The sequence below is a fragment of the Drosophila hydei genome, unplaced genomic scaffold (assembly GCF_003285905.1).
Source record: "Drosophila hydei strain 15085-1641.00,03,60 unplaced genomic scaffold, DhydRS2 tig00008134-arrow-pilon, whole genome shotgun sequence".
In the NCBI taxonomy this organism is placed as follows: Eukaryota; Metazoa; Arthropoda; class Insecta; order Diptera; family Drosophilidae; genus Drosophila; species Drosophila hydei.
This window is the reverse complement of record NW_022045843.1, coordinates 1,111,124-1,134,507: the sequence shown is the minus strand read 5'-3', so window position 1 is coordinate 1,134,507 and position 23,384 is coordinate 1,111,124. Positions and strand designations below refer to the sequence as shown.

Genomic DNA, 23,384 nt, shown 5'->3' with positions numbered 1-23,384 from the left:
TTGCAAAGCTCTAAAATGAAATTGAATAGATACGAAAGAGAATCTAAATAAATATATTTACATTGAATGCCAGCTTAACATAATTATTTTTCTATTATTTATTTCACTTTGGATTTATTTTCAATCAATAAATAAACTATGTTTTCCATAGATTTTAAATAAATGTGTAACCTGTAAATAAAATATGAGCAAAATATTGCAGCTCTCATTCAGATGAAAATCCAACGAACTAGACTTAATTATAAAATTTGAGCGAAACTCAAAATGTTAACCTGAATCTGTCAGTGGAATGTGAAACTTAACGCGCTAGGTCAGAATTTTTTTTATTTCTAGTAAAGTCAATTATAAATTGTTCAGTGATGCGAAAAACTAAAAGTTAACGAATCAAACTTCAAGGTAAAGTTGACTTGAGCTGCAAGCTGAAACGGTGATAATTTGTTTCTGGCTTACATTTGTAAGCCCATTTCTGGTAGACCCGAACGCTTTGGCCAGCTAAATGTTTGCCAACTTATCGAATTACAGCGTAAGCAGTAGAACAATTCAATTTTAAACTCAAAATCTTACGCTTAAAATGTTGATGCACTACGCCTAGTCATTTGCTGCATACCCTGCAAATTTAAATATTTAAATATTAAAAAATTCATAAAGATAATTAAGTTCATATTAATATAATAAATATATTTTAAAAAATTTTAAATATATATTTATATAGTCTAATTAATTTATAAGCAGAAATAAATCCAGTTTAGCTTGCAGCATAGGGTAACACAGGGTTGTTCATCTATTGCTGCCATCTCGGCATTCTTGACGCTCTCTCAGGCACACACTTTGGACAGCCGCTCGTTAGTCTCGGCTGGCGCTTGCTTCCTTTGCTCGAAGCAGCCAAGTCTTGCCCCAAAGGACTCACTTCCTTTCCCTGGGCGCCTATTTCTCAGGCAGTGGAAAATTCTTATTTCTTTTGCTTTTAACTGTCATTTGTCGTTCTGTCAGCGTTGCCACGTTGCAATTTGACTTGTAACCGCACACTTAAGTGTCCCTGTGTGTGTGTGTGTGTTGCATGCTTTTAGGCGCAACGTGACGCAGTTTGTTGAACCTAGCTGCAGCCTTAAAGGATTCGCTTTGCTGCAGCTGGGTCAAGCAACTTGTCTTAATGCCCCATGAATAATTCAGCTGCGTTCACCCAGCTGCAACATGCCACAAAATGTTGCTGTGTCTTGCAAGTTAATTACATTTGTTGCATACGTGCAGCGAGCGTTGATTGCATGGGCTATGCACCTGCAACAGAAGCCAAAGCCAAAGCCAAAGCCGGAGCTAAAGAAAAGCCGCTGCTGTGCCACTCCAAGGCACATTCTATTCAAATGCAAACGCTGAGCATGGACCAAGTGCAACCAAAGCAGAATGCGAGACCATTGATTTAAGCTGCTTTCGCATAGCACACACAGATTGATTTATGATATGCACAAATATATATATATATATATGCGATATATATTGATGGCAGCCACAACAATGTGGCTCTCATTCATCAGTCAAACAATTCGCTGTCAAAATATTTGCTTCAATAAATGATGATAAATGCAAATTTGTGTGTTTGTGTGCGCGCGTGTGTGCGCGCGTGTGTGTGTGCTATATTTGTTGCATCGATACCAATTTCGATTTTAATTATGCAGATTTCAATAGCCTGCTGCCACAATTGGGGGGCGTCGATGTGCTCATTTGTATGATTGTTGGTTTAATTTAATGCGCTGCTCTACTAATGAGCATTCATGTTGCCTGCTGTGCATGTTACCCACCTTAACATTGCCTTCAATTAGGCTTGAGAACTCGGCCCCAACTGGGGTAGTCAACAAAGTTAGTGGCAGGCAGCAAAGTTATTTTAGTTTAATATGCCAAAGGTTGCTCTAAAAGCTAGTTTCAACTTAATTATATATATTTGCACAAGGGCAATTGCTAATAGAACAATGTAAAATGATGCAAACTTTGAGAAAAGGCAAAGAGAAAGGTCAAACAAGACGAATGCCCCTTCCCAGCTTAGATTATGTTCTGTTATATATAGACATGTTAGTTAACAGCAACTTAACAGTTGCCTTCAAAGTATGCAACAATATTTTTTAAAATTTTTTAATTTTTGGTTTCTTGCTGCTGATTTCTGTTCGCCTGCTATTTCAACCGAATTTTCGGACAGTATCCGCCAACGAAGCACCGCCAAAAGTTGCCCCTTTTGGATATGCAATGAAATTTTAATTCGCCAGGTTTTTGTCTACTTTCTACTGATTTCTGTTCGCCTGGTGCTTGAGCCGAGTTTTCGCTCAATTTTTGCACCCAGTCGGCAGAAAATTGTGGCCCCTTTCGGGTATGCAACGAAATTTTTAGTTCGCAGATTTTTAGCTACCTGTTGATCAATTCTGCTCGCCTGGTATTTCGGCTGAGTTTTAAACAAAAAAACACGTTTTTTTAAAATAATTTTTATTAATATACTTTTTTATTAATTAATACATATGCTATACACAATTGCCTTAATACGTATATCTCTGTTATATTGGAGCCATTCCTGGAGTAGTCACGGCAGTCTGAAGAATTAGTGAAATCTATAAAATTATGAAATATATAATATCAAAATATAGGTAAATCACAGAAGAAATGACTATTGTTGTAAGATATGTTTCTAGAAAACTATAACTCATCTAAACACTTAAAAATTATATGTTGCTGCCAGACAGGTCCCTAAACTATAAAAGCTAAAAGAATAGATAGATGCTCTTTAATTAAATTTACCCGTCTTATCCCTCGAACTTACATGTCTTTTACCTGTGCACAGTGTGTCCCTGAAAAGTCCGCTCATTGCATGGCAGCTTCTATCTGCTATTATGTACAGCTCATCTCACAGTCGATCAGCTGTACCAGAGGGAGAAAGACGCTCTATCGTAGCCTTGCGTTCAACGAAACATTTCTATGAGTTTGCAGCTGACTGAGCAGCTGGCAGAGCCACGCCCCATGCATTGTCACAGCGTGGTCGAAGGGAATGAATAAAGAAAAGAGGGGAGTGCATTAAAATTTTAATGATGTGCTATGGCAGTCAAGTTGCCAAGTTCTTCTTCTTTGCACACGTGCAAGTTCCTCTGTATGCATGTGTGCGTGTGGGTGGGTGGGTGTGTGGGTATGTGGGTGTGTCAGGTTTCCTTTGGCTGCTTTCGGTTCACTTGCTGCAACAGCAGCAAACATTAAGTCGCGTCTCTGGTGCCGCAATTAAAATGCAACAGCAGCTTTAACATGCGGCAAGTCGCTGTCTTCTCAGCCGGTAAAAGGGAGCATCTCCAAGGAGACCGCTGCTAAGCTGGCAACTTTATTGCTTGCTTAGCTTAGCTCATCAGGGGAGTCCAATAAAAACGTTGTCTTATTAGCTGCAAAGTGTTCCAAGTGCTCACCCTCTATGGCAAGCGCTTGACAGTGCATGCAAATTTCCTTTAAATGAAGAGGGAGTAAGGGATTGGACAAGAGAGAGGTTTTAGCTCAGTTTTGCAACATTTATCGATTAAAGTTAACCACAAACTTTGTCGCCTTTGATCATTTTTGATTAGCAGCGTGTAAATTACTAAAGGGGTACCGGACTGGCTAGTCCTAATCCTATTTTTTATGCCCTGTGGTTAAGGGTTGAGTTGCCTGACCCTAAAGCGGATTAATTATGCGAGCAGCAGATATCGTAACAGCAACAGCAACAGCAACAGCCGCAGCTGCTGCCTCAATTAGCGCTGAGCTAAGGAGTTGAATGCGCCACATAAATTGCATTTTATGCGCCGTTTGCATTTAAAGCGCGGCATACTTTTAGGCGCTGTCTTAAAAATGTTAGCAGCTCTGAGTTGTGGACTGTGTGTGGAAGGAGTGGAATGTGTTTGCCTTGGCTGCTGTGTTGTTATCTGCTTGGGAGCTTTTGCTATTTGTGCTCATAATTTGCTTTTGCCTAATGCGATGCGACGCATACAAAACATAACTGACAGTCTTTTAATAAGTGCGAGCGAGATAGAGCTGCAACGAAATGGGCAATGGGCAAAACAAAAAAAAATATAACAAAAAATGAAAAAAAAAAAAGAATAAAATAACAACAAACAAGGCGACGCCTGTTCCTGGGTGCGGTTATTGATTTTCTGTTCACTGATGAGCAGCAAACCAACCAAAAGCAAAGCAACGCAAAGCAAATGATGATGATGATGGCGATAATGATGCTCATTATGATGTGAATGCTGCGTTGGCAATTTTCGTTGTTGTTCTTGGTGAACTGTGCAGAGACGTGGCGGGCGAAGTGTAGGCAACAAATCTGTGTCTAGAGCTCACGTTGAACGAAAATTGGGTAAAGCAACACGAAAAGCGCATTAAAAGCTCAAAACGAGCGATTAAAGCCGCAAATTTCAAGACTTGACCATAGACCAAATTCCAGCAGACAAACAACACACTAAAAGAGGACAGAAAGAGCGTGAGACTGGGTAGATAAATCAACTCGGCAGCTCATCAGCAATAAGCCAAGCCGTAACCAAAAGCTGAACGTGATAAGAGAAGTTGTACGTAAAAGAGAAAGAATATGCATTGAATGCGCAAATTTGCGTATTTCCGTTTTCCGGCTGACGTGCGCGCGCCAAAAATAAAAATAATCAAGCAAAATACGCATACATAATGCACTGCTGCCCGTGTGCGTGCCCCGAGCAACAGAAGTAAGCAAACCGAACACAATAATACAATAAACAGAAACGACAGAGCACAGCCAGGCGAGAAGAGAAAAAGAACAGGGGAAACGAGACTCCTGTACGCTGACAGCGTGGCTTGAGCTTGATAAATGTGCCCAGAGTGCGCACGGCCAGACCCTGAAATCCGGAGCGGGCACAACAACTGGGCGAGCGGGCAATGCAAATGCACAGGCAAAGACACAGGCAAAGGCAACAAACTGCCAATTAAGTGCCAAATTATGCCAATGCACAACAGTGGCAACAGCAACAATGACAACAACAACTTTGGCAACAACTATGACAACAGCAACAACAACTGCCAGCAGCAGCCAAGGAACTTTGTTAAGTAAACGCGTTGCCTTGGCTCAACAGCCGACTAGAAGAATACCCAGCAAATAATTATTATAATTATTTATAAATGTCTGAGGAAATAACTATAAAACAAGAAATTTGCATATTCGCATGCCCATCCTTAGGTTCTTTCAGTTCAGAGTACTCTGCCATAGACTTGGACTAAGACTTCAACTTTAAATTATCATGTCGCAACAGCAGCACTAGGATGCTTAGATATTCATCTAACGACTCATATAAATAAATATATACATACTTATATATGTACTTATATATATATATGTATATATATACATTCATCAGCCATTGAAAACGGCAAACGAATTTGTGGCATGCGGAATAAAAGCTTTAAATATTTTGTATTTCACAGCTTCAAGGTTTTACTTTGTTTCAATTCAAAAGGTTCGCAGATCTGCTTAAAATTCAGTACAATTCCCACATTTCTTTTTAACAAATTTTTTTATTTTCAAGAATGCGGTTCATTACGAATTCCTTCTTGTTGTTCTTTTTGTTTAGCTAAGTCCATAATATAATAGAAACAAAAAGCAGTAGCATCTGCTACAGCATAGTTTTTTATATACACCAAAAATTTGTGTTAGAAATACGAAATCATTTTCTAGCACAATTTCAAATAAAAAACTTATGCCAAATTAAAAATGACTTAAAAGATATTTCTAAAAATATAATTGATGGAAAAACGTGAGAAAGAAGTGCATAAAGTCTGTTACTAAAATATTACGTATACGCAGAATAGACTAGCAGAATTCTACTAGCACGTTGCATAGAGTGCGCTTGAATTATGCAAGCAACTGTTGCAGTTGCAAGGCCGCAACAACAAAGGCTTGCCACAACAACAGAACACACATTGTTATCGCAAGTGGAGCAGGAAAAGTAAAAGTTTTCTATAGCTGGCCCCAAATGTAACAAGAGAGGGAGGGATTGAGAGGGGAAATAACAAAAAAACACACAACTTGGCCAACTCTTAACATGCAACTGATATTTAGGTGCAATTCTTGGCTCGCAGCTTGGCCCAAAACTTTTTCAATTTACTGCGCGCATTTAGAAAGCAATTATTTGCATAGAGCAGTCGGAGAGGTGGGCCATAATGCAAATTTAATGTAAGCCAAATGAGGCTGTCCAAAAACGGCCATAGAAATGGGTTAGCCATATATAGACATACATATACACACATACAGATATCTATATATATATATATCCAGCTAGACATACATGATATTTGTGCTGGTCATTTGATTGCATTACGCCTCAATCTAAATGTAAATGGGCAATTGGGAAAACGAATAAGAGATGGCAAAAAAAAAGGAGAAAAAGGATAAGAAAAAATGTATAAAGGGGGCTAAAAGAAATGTTAACTGGGCCAACAACTGAACTGAACCGTACCGAACTCTGAGCCAGCCTAAGTGGAAGCGTGTGGGGGCAAGCAAATAAGAGCTCAGCTATCCTTGCCACAAATGCGTTTGCAGCTGCTGCAACTGAGCTCGAGCTGCATGTAAATAAATTAGAATTTGATGGCCAACTGGCAACTGGCAACTGGCAACTAGCTCGAAGCTTCAGCTATAATTGAACGGCCCAAATGCAGTAAATGCCAAATTCAAAAGGCGACCAACGCACAGCAGCAGCTTGCGGTTAGCCAGGATGCTGACCGTACCGTCCCGTCCAGTTCGGCAGGGACGTTTACCAACCACATTTGCAAAACTGTACAAAATGCAGAAAACTTTTTTCGAACATTTCCTGCACAACAACAAACACTGGGCACTTGGAGTGCTTGCAGAAGGGAGATAAAAAAGAAGAGGAAGAATATGTGAAAATTCGCTTGTTGCAGCGAATGCATGTGTGTTGCACAAACAAACTGAGCAAGCGAGCAACTGTTGCAACAACAGCGACAACAACTAACATACAATGCCAACTGCTGGTCAAAGCAACAATTTACTCCATAAGCGTGCCGCGCCGCAACTGGGCTAACTTGCAACAGACCAGTGGCAACCAACCAACCGCTGGCAACTGGCAACTGGCCACTGACAACCAAAAAACTTTTCATAAAAACTTCTGTACAGCATTTTTGTGCGTTCAAACAACAACAAAGAGCAGAGAACACAGAAAAGGACCCGAAGCTAGGCACAGACGAAACAGTCGCAATTGAAATCGTCTTCTGCTTAACCTCAATTTATTTCCCTAAATCTTTTCTCCTTAGCAGAGGGTAGGCTGGAGGCAACACGCGCCTAGCCTAGTGGGTAACAAGGGCAACAAATTTTAGGGTGCTGCGTGCGAAGACCCCTCCACATGAGCAACAAAATACAGAAATGGCAGCAACTCAAAATTGAATTTCGCCTGCATTAATTATGCAGGAAAACAACTTGTCCTTTGGCCCAGGGTGGAGCTGGCTGAAGCTAGGCACTGGGGAACTGCTAGCTGTGCACATGACAAGTGCCAAGTACTTGGCAACGTTTGCCAAGCCCCAAGGCGAACAACTTTACGTTGCTTCTCAATACACCTTTTATCTGCAGCTCAACTCCAAAACTTCATTAAGCACATTTTCAAAAATTCATGAGCTTATCAAACAAATTATGATTGCATTGCGTATTTGCCTATCTCACTTGCCAGTTGGTAATTTAGAATTGTAAATGAATTCCAAGCGTATTGTAGACTTGTTAATGCAGCAGTTATATAAAGGTGTGTTCATAAAAATAGCAGTGCGACTGTGCAACAAATGTTGAACAACTCAATTTAGCGACACAATAGTTTGAAAAGAATTTTGAAATGAATATTATTGATTTAGTTTAATTGATTTAATATTTTATATAAATAGCAGTGGATATTAGAAGAGAAAAATAACTAACAAAAGAGCTAATACTTATTCTAAGTCCAAAGACCAAATGCAATGGAATTTTTTCGTAATTCTTTTGGTTCTCTTCTAACAAGAAAAGAGCATCGTTTAAGCCAAATTCCTTCTCATGTTGTGAGAAAATTGAAAAGCAAATTATTTCTGCAACAGTTCATATATATTCAGCTATCTAAATGCCTCCCTTTAGCTTGATTGACTACGAATAGATTATGAATTAAATTGAAAGACAAATATCATTCATATTCTAGAGTTCTGAGTCTGCATCGTATCCACTCGTGACTCTCACGCTGCTCAATGTTGCTCATTATGAAAAATTCTTTTAGAATCTTTCTACACCCATTTCCAAGCTGCAGACATTCATGCATAATTGAAAACCTTCGCTTCCGTTAAAGAACTTCTATGTACATAAAATAGTTTTAAAGCTGCTGCGTTCAATATAAAACTACTTTACAGCGCTGTGTATGAAGCATGCTCAGCCTCTGGCGCATCTTGGCCAAGTTTATGATATCCTTTTTTATTTTTATGTGTTCTCTTGCTTTTATTATTTCTTTTTTTATTTGGGCTGCGCTGCAACTTGTTGTTTATGCATAAGGCCATGCCCTTCCCTCCTCCCATCGCGTACTGCATCAATGCTGCACATCATCCGAGCTGACATAGTTTTCCGCGCTCATTACGCTTGAAGGTTGTTGCCCGTTTCTTTGCGCACTTTTTGTTAACGTTTTTCTTTTCTTATTTTTATTTATTTTTTAGTTACTTTTCTGCTCGTTGCTCGTTGTTCGTTGTTTTCATTAAGCCAAAGAATTTCGTTGTATTTTTTGTTGTTCTGCTTCACAAATTTGATTTGCAGTTTTGCGCTTCAGTTGCAAAGTTTAGCTTTCGGTGCAACTTCAAATTGAACTTCGAAGAGGGAAACTCTTAAAACATTTTAGCTGCTCGATATTAACTTTGTGCAAAGCGCTTTTATGTGAGCATTTGCATATTTCATATTTGCCAGGGGAGTCGAGTAGAGTCGAGTTGAGTCGAGTGGGTTGCGCTCATATATCACAAACGGTGTCAAGCATACGCCACGTTGGCCAGCCAGCAGCAACAGTAGCAGTAGCAGCAGCAGCAGCAGCAGCGGCGGCAGCTGCTGCAAATGTTGCAGCTGGAATTTGCAGTACAGCAAATGCAAATTTAATGCGAAAAATATTAAAGTCAGCGCCATTAAGTGAACTGAAAATAGCAGCTGCTGCTGCTGCCTTTTGCTGCCACTGCCACTGCCCCAACTGCTGCTGCTGCTGTTGCAGGTGGCACGTTCAAATGACATCATTTAAATTCATGTATGACCCACATTGCAGCATCCAGCCGCCGCCTGCCACGCCCACTGCTCATGTTTTATTAACAAAGCAATTTATTGCATAAAATTCACAGTTGCCGCTGCAGTTGCTGTGAGCAGAGTCTATCGATCGCGGATAAGTTTTCGGGCCATGTTTAATGAGGCCAGCAGCCAACGGCCAAGAGCCAAGAGCCATGGCCAAAAGGCTGCCGCCTAAGTAAGCGTAAACCGCAACTATGAAAGTGCAATTTGCCAGACCTGCCGCCTGCATCGAGAGTTCATTTTGGAGGCCGCGCTGAAAAGTAGGCAACAAATGTGGCCCAAACAGCAGCGAGGCGGCAACAGGGCAATTAAACTTGCAACAGCCACGTGAGCAACAGCTCGACTATAAGCGCAGCAGCAGCACCAAATAACAAAGGCCATGGCACGCCCACTAGCCACGCCTCGCTACTAATTGCTGCATAAATCAAGCGGAAAAAAGCGACAAAGAATTGTGGCCAGGCCCGAAGCGAGGCAAAACTGCCAACAGCCAGAAGCTGGGGCTGCAGCTCCCGGGGCTCCGACTGGGGCAGCTAGCTAAAATGGCGTTTGAAAAACGTTTTAAATAAACTGTGCAGCCAGCTAAGGAGCAGGCAGCAGGCAGCACGGAGCAAGGCTATAGGGCAGAGTCCACATGCGATACAGTTGGCCAAAAATAAAAAACAGCACAAAGCAAAAAACGAAATAGAAACAAAAAACAGGCTAACATTTTGTTATACTTTATGAGCCACTTTTGACCAAATGATTTGTGTATACAAATGCGCGAATGCAGCAAATGTTCACACACACACACACACACAAGCACACGCGCACACATACGAGAATTTATGAGCTCCCATAAAAATGGCGGCCCGCAGTGCGTATACGCAATAATACAATTTTTCCAAGCGCCGTAAATTTTTTAATTAAATTGCGCAGCGCAAACGAAGAAAAAACAAATGAAACACGAGAGAAAAAAACCAAACATAAAAACCAAACATGAAAAACAAATTTTCGACATAAGCGCATTTAATGTAAAATTTGTATTGTGTTTGTTGTTGTTTTTGCTCGCCAAAGTTGTTGAGCCGGCGGCTTGTATGCTTTCAATTTGTCTCTAATGGAAGTGTGTGTGTGCGAATGTGTGCAAAATAAATTACAAAAACACGCGCTTAACTTTCATCAGCGCCCAACTGCTATCTAAAAATAAAATTATATTTAATTAAATGCCGCGTGTTTCCGTAGCAATATACGGCCGGAGTTTAACTCTAATGTTTTATTCATGGCACACAAATTAGGAAGCTGCATTTAGCTAAGCCCTCTCACATGCCCCATTAGACGCGCACGCTGCTTTTCGTAATTATTCAGCAAATATTAAATTAGACAAAAGATTTTCAATTTGCATGTGGCATGCCACACTTTTGCATATTTGAGCAAAGCTGCCAACGAAGGGAAATATTTTGTCAACTTTTTTAGCCATATCCAAAAGTGTGTGAAATCAATATAAAATTTGGGACTTTGCTAAGAAAAAACAGGAAGACGAATGCTAAATGCTATAGTAAGGCCTAAAGCAAGATTATATCGAGTCAGATGCAGGCAGAAAGAAATAATAGCACCACTATGATAATTTGTATACAAAGAAAACTTGCAGGAAATTTGTGAATTTTCCTTGTCAATGTAGTTAATGGTCTTATTAAGCTGCAAACATAATCATGAGTTGCTTAAACCTACAAATATAACCTGAAATAACTGCACAAGTTGCTTGCCTGACTGGTGCTATTTTCGCAGCTAAAAATTCTTTTTTTTTTTTAAATAATTTCTAACATTGGACTAAGCATTGCACAGCAATTAGATACACACAGCTCGAGCAATTCAGTAGCAAAGAGCCCATTAAATCTCAATTAAGTGCCGAATGCGTCGCAAAGTTCATAATTTAAGGCTAAAACTGATTTATGGCAAAAGTAAATAGAACCGGGTTTATCTTACGCAGCAGAGCTACAGCAAGATAAATGGGGACACGCGATAATTGAATGCCGACGCAGAAATTAGAAATATTTCAGGCGCCGCTGCACATTTGTTAGCAAAGTTGGCTTGAGCAAGAATTTTAGACAAAGAAAATTCTTTAATTTTGCCATTGCCATTATAATGATGATTATGATGCTGATGATGATGATAATGATAATGCTGTTTTTGCAAAAGGTCAACACTTGAGCAGAAGGTAAAATAATATTGTTGTGGTTGAAGGCAGGAATCCGACGTTCATCTGATGGCTAAGCAGCTGCGACTAACCGTCTTCTTAATGGTCAAAATGTGTAGCGAGGGGGCGTGACTCGTGGGCCGGCGAGGGGCGGGCCAACAAGTGTCCCGGCCACAGTCGTATATTGTACATACTTATAAAGATAAACGTAAACATGTTGGCATTTCATAACGCGTGAACAAATTCAATTAAGTTGCTTCAGGCTACTGACTCCTTCAGTCCTGCGCCCCTCGCCCACTCACTGTGTGTCCTTTGTCCTTTGTCTTGTACTGTTTTTATGGGCCAAAGCAAACGGCGACAAAATTAAAGTAAATAAACAAGCGTCGAGTGGAGCAGCCTCTGCAGCCAGGACAATTGGCATTGGTCACAGTTTGTTCTGCCATTGTGTATCTGTTTGTGTGAATGTATGTGTGTGTGTGTGTATTTTGTGTTGCCCAAATAAACCGCAAAAGCCACAGTGAAGGCATGAAAGCCACAACATTCGCAACAGTCAACCAACTGGGGCCCGATGCCAGACAATGGCCATATAAATGTGTCCCCAGTGTAGGTATGCCCCATTGTGCCACGCCCCACCCACCCGAGCCCTTCTTCAGGCACTCACTAGTCAAGCTTTGTATGCGCCGCTGCTTGTCAAGGACATAGCAGTCGCATAATTTTCAATGCAAATCGTTGCCATTTGTTGCGCCGCACAAAAGCGTCCGCTCCAAAGGAGAATTGGCGACAAAAGCAACAGTTCTTAACTTGTTTTTTATTTTTGGTCTGTGCCAAGGCATATTTGTTGTAGCTGAGAAAGCATTTAACTTGGGACCTTTGTTCTATTGTTTCAGATACACGATGATCTAGAAAAGGAGGCGGACTACTCTGGCTCTGGCTTTGGACCCGATGACGAGGACGCCGTAACCGATCATCATTCCAGCTCGCACAATACGCGCGTACATAACGCGGACAACACAAATAGTAAGCATAATACGAACGACAACAACGACAACGATCTCATCTCGAGTAGAGTCAACCATCATAATCAAATCGACATCAACAGCAAGAACAATCTTAATAATCTCAATATCAATAATAATAATATTAACAATCATCCAGCGAATAGTGGCACAATCATTGGTAGTAGCACCAACGCCAACAGCAATCATAATCTCAACAACCAGAACAACAACAACCCGAACAGCAACAACAACAACAACAACAACGGCATCATCAGCAGTGGTAGTGGCATCAGCACAATCGGTAAAGATCAAGCTAGACTAACAACATACATAGACAATGTCAACGTTACATCTTCTACCTCTTTTAAAAATCAATTCACAAACACAACAACAACAACAACAACAACAACAAAACCAACAACTACCACAGCAACAACAATCATTACCAATCCCTCATCCAATTTGAACATCTCAAACATAGCGACCCTTTCAGAGCCAACGCTTATCAATAACACTTCGACAAGTCCAGCAATAATTTTAAGTAATTACAACAGCAACAGCAACAACAACCACAGCAACAACAATGAAAACAACAACAACAACGACAACAATCAACTTAATTTCTTTAATAATTATTTAAACACAACAACAACCACATCTTTATATCCAGCAGCTCACACACCAACAACACAAACAACTACCACTAGCACAACCACCACCACCACCACAACCTCAACCACCAGCACCACCAATCCGCCCTCAATCAATTCATCAACCGAACAGCAATCGAATTCGGTCGACAACAACAAGAACCACACCATCGCCACCACCAGCACCACCTTGGCAACGCCAAGTTCGACATTCAATCAATCCACGCCGCAGCTGCCGTTGCTGCCCGATGGCGAGGATGAGGACGATGCCTTTGATCAGGAGGATACGCTGCAGGGCAGCGGCGATGACAATGATGACAATGATCTCGATGATGACGAAGATGGTGATGACGATGATGACAACGGTGATGATGTGGATGATGAAGACAGTCAGCTCATCGATCCACATCCCGAAAGCGAAATCACCCAAACGAAGCACACAAATCTGGACACGTCCAACAGCGACTCGAACGGACGCCGGAAACTGGGCCCGCAGCACAACAGCGACGGTGACGACGATGGCGATGGTGAAGACCGCACTATCGATTTGGATGAGGAGGAGGATGACGGACTCTACACGGAGATCAGTGTCAACAAGGATGTGACACACGGAGCCGGCGGATGTCAGTGGTTCTTCCATTATTATTATTATTTTGTTTGTTTTCTGTGTTTCCCTCTTATATTTTTGTGCTTTTTACTTTGTTATCCTTGCGTTTGCTTTTTGTTTGTGCTTCCTTGTGTTGGTGACTATCCTTTGTTATTATCCTTTGTTGCTATTGTCTATCAATTTCTTTCTGTGCGCTTTGTCCTGGAGCGGCGTTTGCACATTTCTATACTATTACTTTAAGTTTACGTTCTGTGGCATGTTTCAGTTGTGGCAGCAAAAATCAGTCGACTGCCCAGTGCTCTGCAAGAAAAGTCTGTGCAAGAGTCCTAATTCATATATGTATATATTGGCTCAATACTCGATTCGAGTCTAATGCAAATTGCAGTTAAATATTTCAAACTCTGCACCAATTTCTTGCAGTGCAGCCTCGGGCGTGCGACTAGTTTTTGCCACCTTCTGCCAGAACAAAAGCGACTTCGCATTTGCCAATTTAATGCGCACACGTTGAGGCAAAAGTCCCGTTGCATTAAATTGGCAGTTGGCATTGCTGTCGCTTTTGTTGGCTGATTTATTTATTTAGCAAATTGCTTTTGCCGTATTCCCTATTATTTATGTAGCTTAATTAATTAATTTCACATACACATTTTGACTTTTTATATATTTATTTCTATCTATTTATTATGGTGCACACCTCTTTATATATTTATATTTATATATATATATATTTTATGTATATTAACCCTGTGGGCAGTTTATTTATTTTGTAATCGTATTTGGTGCTTTTATTTGATTGTTTTGTTTGTTTTTTCTTGTTTAAGTACAAATTGAGTTTAGTTTTTAGACCTCATCACGGCTGCTGCAATCTCTCTATCTGCCTCTCTCTGTGCCTCGACGTTGATCTACGCGTCGTCCTTGTCTCGGTTCTGGTTACACTCCGCACACGACCAATACTATATTCCCATGCCAACCATACCCAAAACAGAGTTACAACTTTCAGCTATATTCGACATTAGTTTCATTCAATTCATTCTTATCATTCGCCTCATTCACGCCTTCACTTAGCTGAAGGTTCAACAAAGGCTTTTTAGCTTTAGCTGGAGTTCGGGTTTTTGGGGATTTTAAATTGAAAGTTGGGGATTAATTAATGACTATTGCTGTCTTCTGAGCCGATAAGTCCACAAAAAACAAACAAACAAACAATCGATTTGGCAGTGCTTCCTGCCCTCCCCGCTATCTTAAGCAAAGCCACTCAATCAACGGCTGCCATTTGGCTGGCTTTTTGAGCCGCACAACACGGTTCGCAATTGTGTGCTGTAAAGTTCCATTAACACACACCCACACACGCCCACGCACACACTCGCAATCGCACCGACAGTCCCTAAGCATTAGATTTACTGTCTGAACACAGCTCCAGCACCAAACTTCTGAAGGAACTCACTAAGCTGCGCTGTGATTTTCCACTGGCAACGAGTGGAAAACACTTCACAGGGCCACTTCACATGAAAAATCACTGTTTGGTGGGTGTTCTGCGGGCGTAGGAGGCGTGGCGTGTGGCAGTTGCCACATTGTTTGTTGCGCATACGACGCATTGGCGTTTAGTGCCTTTGTCTGCGCAATTGTTTGTCTGTGCTGTGTGCTGTGTGATGTCTGCTGGGTGTGTGTCTCCTACTTGGCATTGACAATCAACGTTTTACAGTGCCTCTGGCCACGCCCACATCAATATAGCTAGGCACACGCACACAGGGCGCAGGGGGAGGGAGGACTGTGCAAAGTGCATTTTTCAATCAGGCCACAGTCAAAGAGTCCTGCAACTCTTTTGATTTGCATTAGACAACCAAACAACAGCGACAGCAGCAGCAATAGCAGCTGGCTTCAGTTCGCAGCCAAAAGCAAATACTATTTACAGCCGCATCTTGAGAGGCGCCCCAGCCAGTCTCCTGGCTGATAGCTCCCACACGGCTCAAAGCCAACCTGAGCGCAACTTCAAGTGCACAAAGGAAAATACTCAGTCCGTCTACTCATTAATTTCCTATTTATAGCAAACGAGCTGGCTTACCCCTTCCATGCCACCGCCATGCCATGTGAATGCCGCTGGCATTGTTGATCCTAATTAATATGGCGTATTGTATTTCAAACGATTTAAGCTTAAGAACAATAGCACCTAAACGAAGGCAGCTCGACTAAATGCTGTACATATATATAGTCATAAATGGAGGAGTTTGTAGATGTATTCGATGTCAGTTGATAAGAAATAGACTTAAATGAACTTGCTTTTATCAAGCCTCTGTCGAGTAGAAGATAGGAAGAACGAGACGAATATGACATAGACATGGAAAGTACTGTCAAGTTTGGGCAGCTAAAGTTTTTAGAGATGATATCATATCTTATAACAAGTCGAAATACAACTCAAACCTAATATTCAAACTGCTCTACCTATATATATGATTAGATATGTATATAAGAAAATACCAATACTTCAGCTAGAGTTAAACCAGTTCAATAAAGTGCTTAAAGTGCAATAGCCACACTTTCAGACAGAGATTCTAATTAAGGTGCGCTCTCTCTCTGTCTATCTCTTCGCCTCTCTCTCTATCTGTCACTCATTGAGAAGCCCTCGTTTAGTTGTACACACAGACATAAGCATACATATATACATATATGATGTTTGTATTTGTGTTGACATTGCAAGCAGGATACAAGGACTAAACAAGCAATAAGTTTGCTCACTTGTTCGCTTGTTTGTTTATTTGTTTGTTTGTCTTAAGCTCATTTCAAGGGAGCCTTTTGACCTGCTCGTGACATGTGCTGGGCGTGGGAGGAAATGCCAATTAAATTAATTAAAATTCATTTGCACCAAGTGCTAATTGGCATTAAATTTACGCATTCAGGTGTTTACGAGCGTCAGGCAAGCAGAAAACAAAAACATTCAAAGATTTCAAGCTGCCAGAAATTTGAGTTAAAATATGCAGATTTTCAACTGCCAACTAGGTCAACAGCAGTCGAGATTAATAGTTGGCAGGAAAAACAAGTTTAGTCGAGTTCGAGGATAAGCCAAAAATTTGTGACAAAAGTTTGGCTGATTATAGCAGCAGCAGCGCGTGGGGAGGGTTGAGGGGGGCCGTGAACTGCTTGGTAAATTGAATTTCTAGCTAGCTGTCATAGCCACAGCAGATCAGAGTAGCGAAGCCCAGCTGAACAACTAACTTAGCACTTTAAAGCCTGTACATATTGCATTTATATCTATAGTCACTCACACACACACACACACATAGCTCAGCTCATTAACACAAACTAGACTCACACACACTCACACACACGCACACTTACACATACTCAAACACACACTGGACACTGGTTCTATGTACTACGTAACTATTTGTGTTTCTGCACGTTTGATACTCTCATAAACTCTCCATATATACATATATATACCTATACATACATGTGCTCAATGGATATTGACTTTTTACAGCGGGTGGCAGCAGCGGCAGCGGCAACGTCCACGAATTGGACCCCAACACCAACATAAACAGCCAGCCCACAGACACGAAGATCAACGAGCACAGGCCCGGCGGCAGCGGGGAGGTCGTAATCATGAGCGAGGAGGATCGCACGACAAGTTTCTTTGCGCAGCCCGGCATACTGGCTGGTGAGTGGGCCATAGGCCAAGACTTTCTTTGCCTTACTGTGAACGCATAATAATCGTCATCTCGTTTGCTTGTCTCTTGTGTAGCTGTCATTGGCGGCGCCGTGGTGGGCCTGCTGTGCGCCATTTTGGTCGTCATGTTCATCGTGTATCGCATGCGGAAAAAGGACGAGGGATCCTATGCGCTGGACGAGCCAAAGCGTTCGCCCGCTAACAATTCCTATGCGAAAAATGCGAATAACCGCGAATTCTACGCCTGAGATAATGGCCAAACGCGCAGGTATTAAGCTGAACTGGACCAGGCGGGGAGCGGGGTGCAGCAGCGACAGCAGCAGGAATCAGGAGGTGGGCGTGTCAGGCAACAGCAATTGGCACGGGTTTGAATACGGCTAGTCGGCAGCTCAGCTCAGCTCAGTTTAATACACTGCGCGAAATTTCCCAGTTGCTTAAACGAACGGCAGCAACAACAAAACAACTAACACAACAACAAACAAACAAAAACAACAACAACAACAAACAACTCTTAAGAGCAACACAATTTATTCGTGAGGGGTAACAAAAAGAAACAAAACAAAACAAAAATAAAAACAAAAGAAAATTCGGAAAATTTTCAAACTTACCTGTAAGTTAAATGCGACACACACCCACATACACACACGTACACACACACAGCTCGATACGCGTGTGTGTGTGTCTGTGTGTGCATGTGTGTGCAAACTTTTCTAATTAAGTAAGTTTTAAGCAAATTGTGTAATACAACAGCAACAACAACAAGATATCAGATACTATATAAAAGCAAATTAAATCATGCGAAATTTAATATAACAAAAAATTATATAAATATATATATATATGAATAGTGAAAAACCAATATAAGGGCGGGCAAAATTAAGCAAATTAATTATGAATATAATGAGTAGAGAAAAAAAAATAAAAAATTAATAACAATAATTATAATACACCCACACACACACACACAACTACATAGATGTAAACGAAAATGAGATCTTTTCGTGCATATTGATTATTAAAAAAAAAACAAAAACAAAAACATATATGTTAGCTGAATACACAAAACAGAATTATGTAATTGGATGTCACTCTACTATAATAAAGTCGAAAACAAAAGAAAATAAAACAAAACAATTATGTTAATTTTAACTGAAATCGAATCACAATTAAAAACTGAAATAAAAAGCAAAAAGAAACGAAAAATCCGATTACCGAATAATAATCTGCGTGGCACATCTGAAATATGGAAATTGATGCATAAATGTTTTTAAGTTTATATACATATTATACATAAGCATAACTATGTAATTATTAGTGTAATTCCTAAAAACGAAACAAACAAAAACAAAAAAACCGAAATTAAACAAAACACAAAAAAAAAATTGAAAACGAAGCGTAAAAACATTTTCAAAACTGAGATCAACTAGAGAAAATAAAACACGAAATTTCTACTATTTTCTAAATAAACAAAAACACAAGGCAAATACCTATTGAAATTGAAATGGAAATTGAAACCGACAGGAAAAGCAAAAGCAATTTGTATAATTTAATTAAGTTACGCCAGCCTAACAAACAATAAATTTAACTTCTCTACTGCGCTTCACCTAACTTCAGCTGCTTCCTCTTCCATGGCTAAAAATCAAAATCGAAAACAAAATAAAACGCATGCAACAATTGTGCATTTATTTAGCTTTAGCTTTACGTTCGAATTGCGCTCTGACTAAATTGTTTATCATTTTTACAATTCATAAGAAGAATAAAACAATAAATATTAAATAAAATAAACAACAACAAAGAAAACAAACACGCAATAGTAAAAGTCTATTATTGTTAAGTTTACAACTAACTCCTGCCTACACCACACACTCACACACAAAATACTGTTAACACCTACATCTAATACACACACATACACACAACATAAAATTAGCTGCAATATTTGTTTAAATGTTAATCGAAAACCCATTGAAGAGCCCAAAATCCTTCAATTTTAACGCTCATATGCCATATTTTCATTATGAAAAGAAAGTTATAATAATAATTATAATAATAATAGCATAAAATTAAGCCAACTAAATCAATTGTGTGTGTAATTATCATGTATGATGCATATATAATTAAATAATTCATATGTAATTTAACTATATATACAGCAGACAGCATAGAAAAGTTTAAACAAAAACTCTCAAAGTCTCATCATTATTAAAAACAAAAAACGAAAAATGAAAAAGAAGAGAATAAAACAAAAAAACAAAATACAATCCACACACACATTCTGCATACGAATACCAACTTTTTCTACACTGTAAAAAACGCAACTGCAACTTTTTTATACACATATGTACTCGTAGCTGTACTACGTTCGATTCTCGCTATCTCTCTCTTTTCAAAAAGTTTACATAATGTGTTTTATTTTTTTATTGCTATTATGTAAGCGTTTAGTTTGTTAGTTTTTTAAATGCGCTGAATGTACTGAGAAATTGGTTTTGATTTGCTAAATAAAAACGGAATAAAACTAATTTAAACAAATCGAAAGAGTGTTCATATCTGGGAGAGGGAATGCGCTAAGACGAGAAAGCGATTTTTAGACAGTTAGACGGAGATTATTGAATCAACTACAGATACAGTTCACGAATATATAGATTATATAGAGTCATAGATGACTTTTTACATATTTTGTGGTCAAGTTAAATCATCATCAAAGAGAACTTTGGAATTTCATAGCACCAAGTAACTAAAAAGGCTAAAAAAGAAAATAATACAAGCTTACCAGATAATCTACTTTCATTCCTAATCAGTGATCCCAATCCCTCGATGAAATGAATGTGCATGAATATGTAAAGACACGATGTTAAGATGAACGTAATGAAAGTTACTACGCTCGTACCAAGTTATCTTCTCTAATCCCTCGATGGTTATAAAATGTGCAAAGATGATTTGATATAATAAAGGCTGTTGGAGCATTGAAGTTGTGGATTTAATCTCAGGCAATAAATTTATGGCGTTTAATTATCTGCTTGAAATGCATTGCTAAACGGCAAAAATGGAATTGCAGCTTAATTCAGCCATTCTTTACATTGTACTCTCTACAAGCTGGCCTTCATCAAAGGTTTCAGATAGGTTTCAAATGATTTTTGCACGGGCCGTTGGTTCATGGTGCTGCGCTTGGCCGCATCGAAGAGTCGTGGATAGACATTGCCATCGTAGCTGCCCAGCACAGAGTTAAGCACGCGATCATGGTAGTCAAAGCCATCACAGATAGCCACTGCATCGGGACGGAATTTCTCCAGCGACAGCTCCAAGCGTTTCTGCAAGGATCTCAGATCCGCATCGGTCAGATTGACAAACTAGAAAGGGGAATGCATAAATAATCAGATTTAATGAAAATACCATATTATATTAGTATTACTCTCAAGATCTCGCTCAAATTGTTGAGCACAGTCTGCACCAGGAACAGTTCCAGAACATTTTCCAGCACTTTGTTTAAGGCGGGCGAACGTTTCTGAGCATTGGGTCCAATAATTTGGTTCAAAAACGTTTGACACACAAACTGGCGGCCGTGGAGCTAGCGAACGGATAGTGTACAAATTAGTTGTGGGCTGATCAAGACAGGAAACTCAAAGAATTTACCTCGGCTGCACGGGTTAGCTCGATACCCGTGTTGTTGGCTGCCACAGCCTGCGATTGGCCTGCAGCAATTCTCTCCGACATGTTCTCAAATGCGATACGTGTCTTACTGCAAATATAGATGTGTTAGTCAGCCCCAAATATGTACATATAAGACACTTACTGGGCAGCTGTGTATTGCAGTGCCTGGATAATGATCTCCCAAGAATTGTTCCATTTGGGAAACTCCTTCAGGCGCATGGAAGACTCGAAGTAGTCATACGATGCGGAGACAGGCTGGCCCTGCTTGAAACTGTTCCAAGCCTTGACCAGAGCGCGTCCAATCTGCAGCAGCAGCACAGTGTTTTCGCCTTCGTAGGTGTACGCAGCTACCGCATTGCCATATATGTTACTCAGATTGGCCGCAATGTGATAGCCATGGCCGCCAGTGGAGAGACGCAGACGCTCAATGCCCGCACAGCCGTCGGTTGTGCAGAGGACCTTCAGAGCGCAGGATAGGATGTGCATGTCGGGCAGACGCTCGAACTTTCCATTGTTGGCATCCAGCACCGTCTGATCGTACAGCTCCCACATGTGCTTCGCGGCCATGTCATAAGCCATGCCCGTAGCTATCTCAGGGAACAGTTTCAGGCGCTGTGTCACGTGATCTATGATCTGCGGCTCGGCTTGACTACAGTGGCAACGCAAAAGAGATTAAGATATAGGTAACTCAGTCATATGACTCTTACTTACTCGGGTTCAATCGGACTCTGGCGACGCACGGCCGAGTAGCGGGTGGCTATCGTTGCCGCCTGCAGCAGCAGCGCTGAGTTCAAGTTAACAATGAGGCAGCGCGTGTAAACCATTGTCAAGTAGTTGACCCTCGAAGCAGGGCTGGCGATGAAGGTGCCGTCGGGCTCCACCTTGGCGTACTTCATCAGCATGTTGGTGCGCGGAATGCGCACGTTCTTCAGGCCCAAAAAGCCCTGGTTGACCGCAGCCATGCCCAGCTTCTTACCCACCTCGCCAATGTCAATGCCTGGCAACGGCATATGGGTCTCCGGATCACGCAGCGGCACAATAAACATTTGCACACCCTTGTGCTTGCCGGCAATATACAGCTGCGCCACCACCATGGCATGGTTGGCCGTGTGGCCCACTGTAAATAGAATAGAATATTAATACTCAAGCATTCATTATCTTATATACAAAGCACTTACTGCCGCCGGGCCACCACTTATAGGCCTCCAGGTTGGGCGTGTTAAGCACAAATTCGCCCGTTTTGGGATCATAGTCGGCGCGTGTCTCGATGCCACGCACATTGGTGCCATGGGCCAGTTCGGTTTGAGCATAGGTGCCAATTATATTGCAGTTCTCGGCCAAAGTTCCCCACTTCTCCACCTGCTCAGCTGTGCCCTGGCCCTTGATCACATCCACAAACATGGTAATGTGGGTGGCCAGCGGATGATTGGCTGGAAATAGACCGTGGCTCTGAACCCGGTACAGGCAACCACTACGAATGATTAGAATTAGTTTTAGTAGATTACAAATTGTGTCCAACTTACGGCCAAATGTCCTTGCCACCTGGATTCAGTTTCTCCTGCAAGGCCTTCAGCTTAGGCGCTGCTTCGGCGACCTTCTTCACGGTGGAATTGTATAGATCCTCGTGGGACATGTATTCGTGGTTGATGCCATAACCGTCCTCCAGATCGCTAAACACAGCGAGCTCTAAATATAAATATGATATGTTAACATTTTAATATTTATGCAAACATAGTAAATAGCAAAGTCTGATCTATCAGCCTTTACACTTTGGATTGGAGATATAAAATGCAATCGCAGAGGTAAACACAATTCACTCTGATAACTGAAATCAATTGAAATAAATTCATAAAAGACCTTATCAAACAAGTTTCATAGACGTAAAATTAGTAGACAATGTATTTGATATAATCTAATGGACTTTGCCGGCTTGCCAAACATTGTATTTGATAAACAGTTAGCCGAGCAGCTCTTAAGTCACGTATCAATCGAAGGGCGAGCGCGAGAGTGAGAGAGAGAGAGAGAGAGAGAGTGCACGCTAGCACAAACGTAGAGCTGCTATGCGCCTTATTTACCAATTTGCCGTTTCATCTCTAGTTTATCAGCTCCGCCCTGCCACCAGGCTGCAAATTCGTTCACATCGAAGCTGGCCGCCGTGCGTTCCTTTTGCAAATCAGGATTTACTGTTGTTGGTATTAAATTTTTAATGTTCGACATCTTGGTTTCTTAATATTTAACAAAACAGTGCAAGTAAAACCAGATCACTCTTGCCACTCCAAGCTACAGTACACAACTGAGCCGATTGCGCAGAGAACAAGTATGAGGAAAAAGCTTTGAGGGCAAAGTGCAGAGCAAAGAGCCAAAAAG

At 40.8% G+C, this 23,384-nt stretch overlaps 2 protein-coding genes across 8 annotated transcripts in view; one reads left to right on the top strand and one right to left on the bottom strand.

Annotated features, from left to right (window-relative positions):
• LOC111593560 (syndecan) overlaps nt 1-17,877 on the top strand; it is a 128,655-nt gene extending 110,778 nt beyond the window's left edge. The window contains exons 3-7 of one of the 7 annotated variants that reach the window (XM_030225500.1): nt 12,344-12,473; nt 12,612-12,755; nt 13,125-13,727; nt 17,184-17,360; nt 17,445-17,877. In XM_030225500.1, coding sequence (XP_030081360.1) covers nt 12,344-12,473; nt 12,612-12,755; nt 13,125-13,727; nt 17,184-17,360; nt 17,445-17,617 — 1,227 coding nt within the window. In that variant the 3' untranslated portion in view covers nt 17,618-17,877. Of the gene's footprint in view, nt 1-12,343; nt 12,756-13,124; nt 13,728-17,183; nt 17,361-17,444 lie in introns of all 7 variants that reach the window. The other 6 variants (XM_030225502.1, XM_030225501.1, XM_030225499.1 and 3 more) reach the window with 6 other exon arrangements.
• LOC111593583 (probable peroxisomal acyl-coenzyme A oxidase 1) lies at nt 2,537-23,335 on the bottom strand. The gene is made up of 9 exons (XM_023306447.2): nt 23,093-23,335; nt 22,541-22,703; nt 22,196-22,488; nt 21,729-22,134; nt 21,160-21,666; nt 21,000-21,105; nt 20,779-20,934; nt 20,140-20,716; nt 2,537-2,588 (listed from the first exon to the last, which is right to left on the bottom strand). Exons 1-8 carry the CDS (start codon nt 23,232-23,234, stop codon nt 20,456-20,458), a joined length of 2,034 nt encoding a protein of 677 aa, XP_023162215.2. The 5' UTR covers nt 23,235-23,335; the 3' UTR covers nt 2,537-2,588; nt 20,140-20,455.
• Nucleotides 23,336-23,384: the final 49 nt, after the last annotated feature.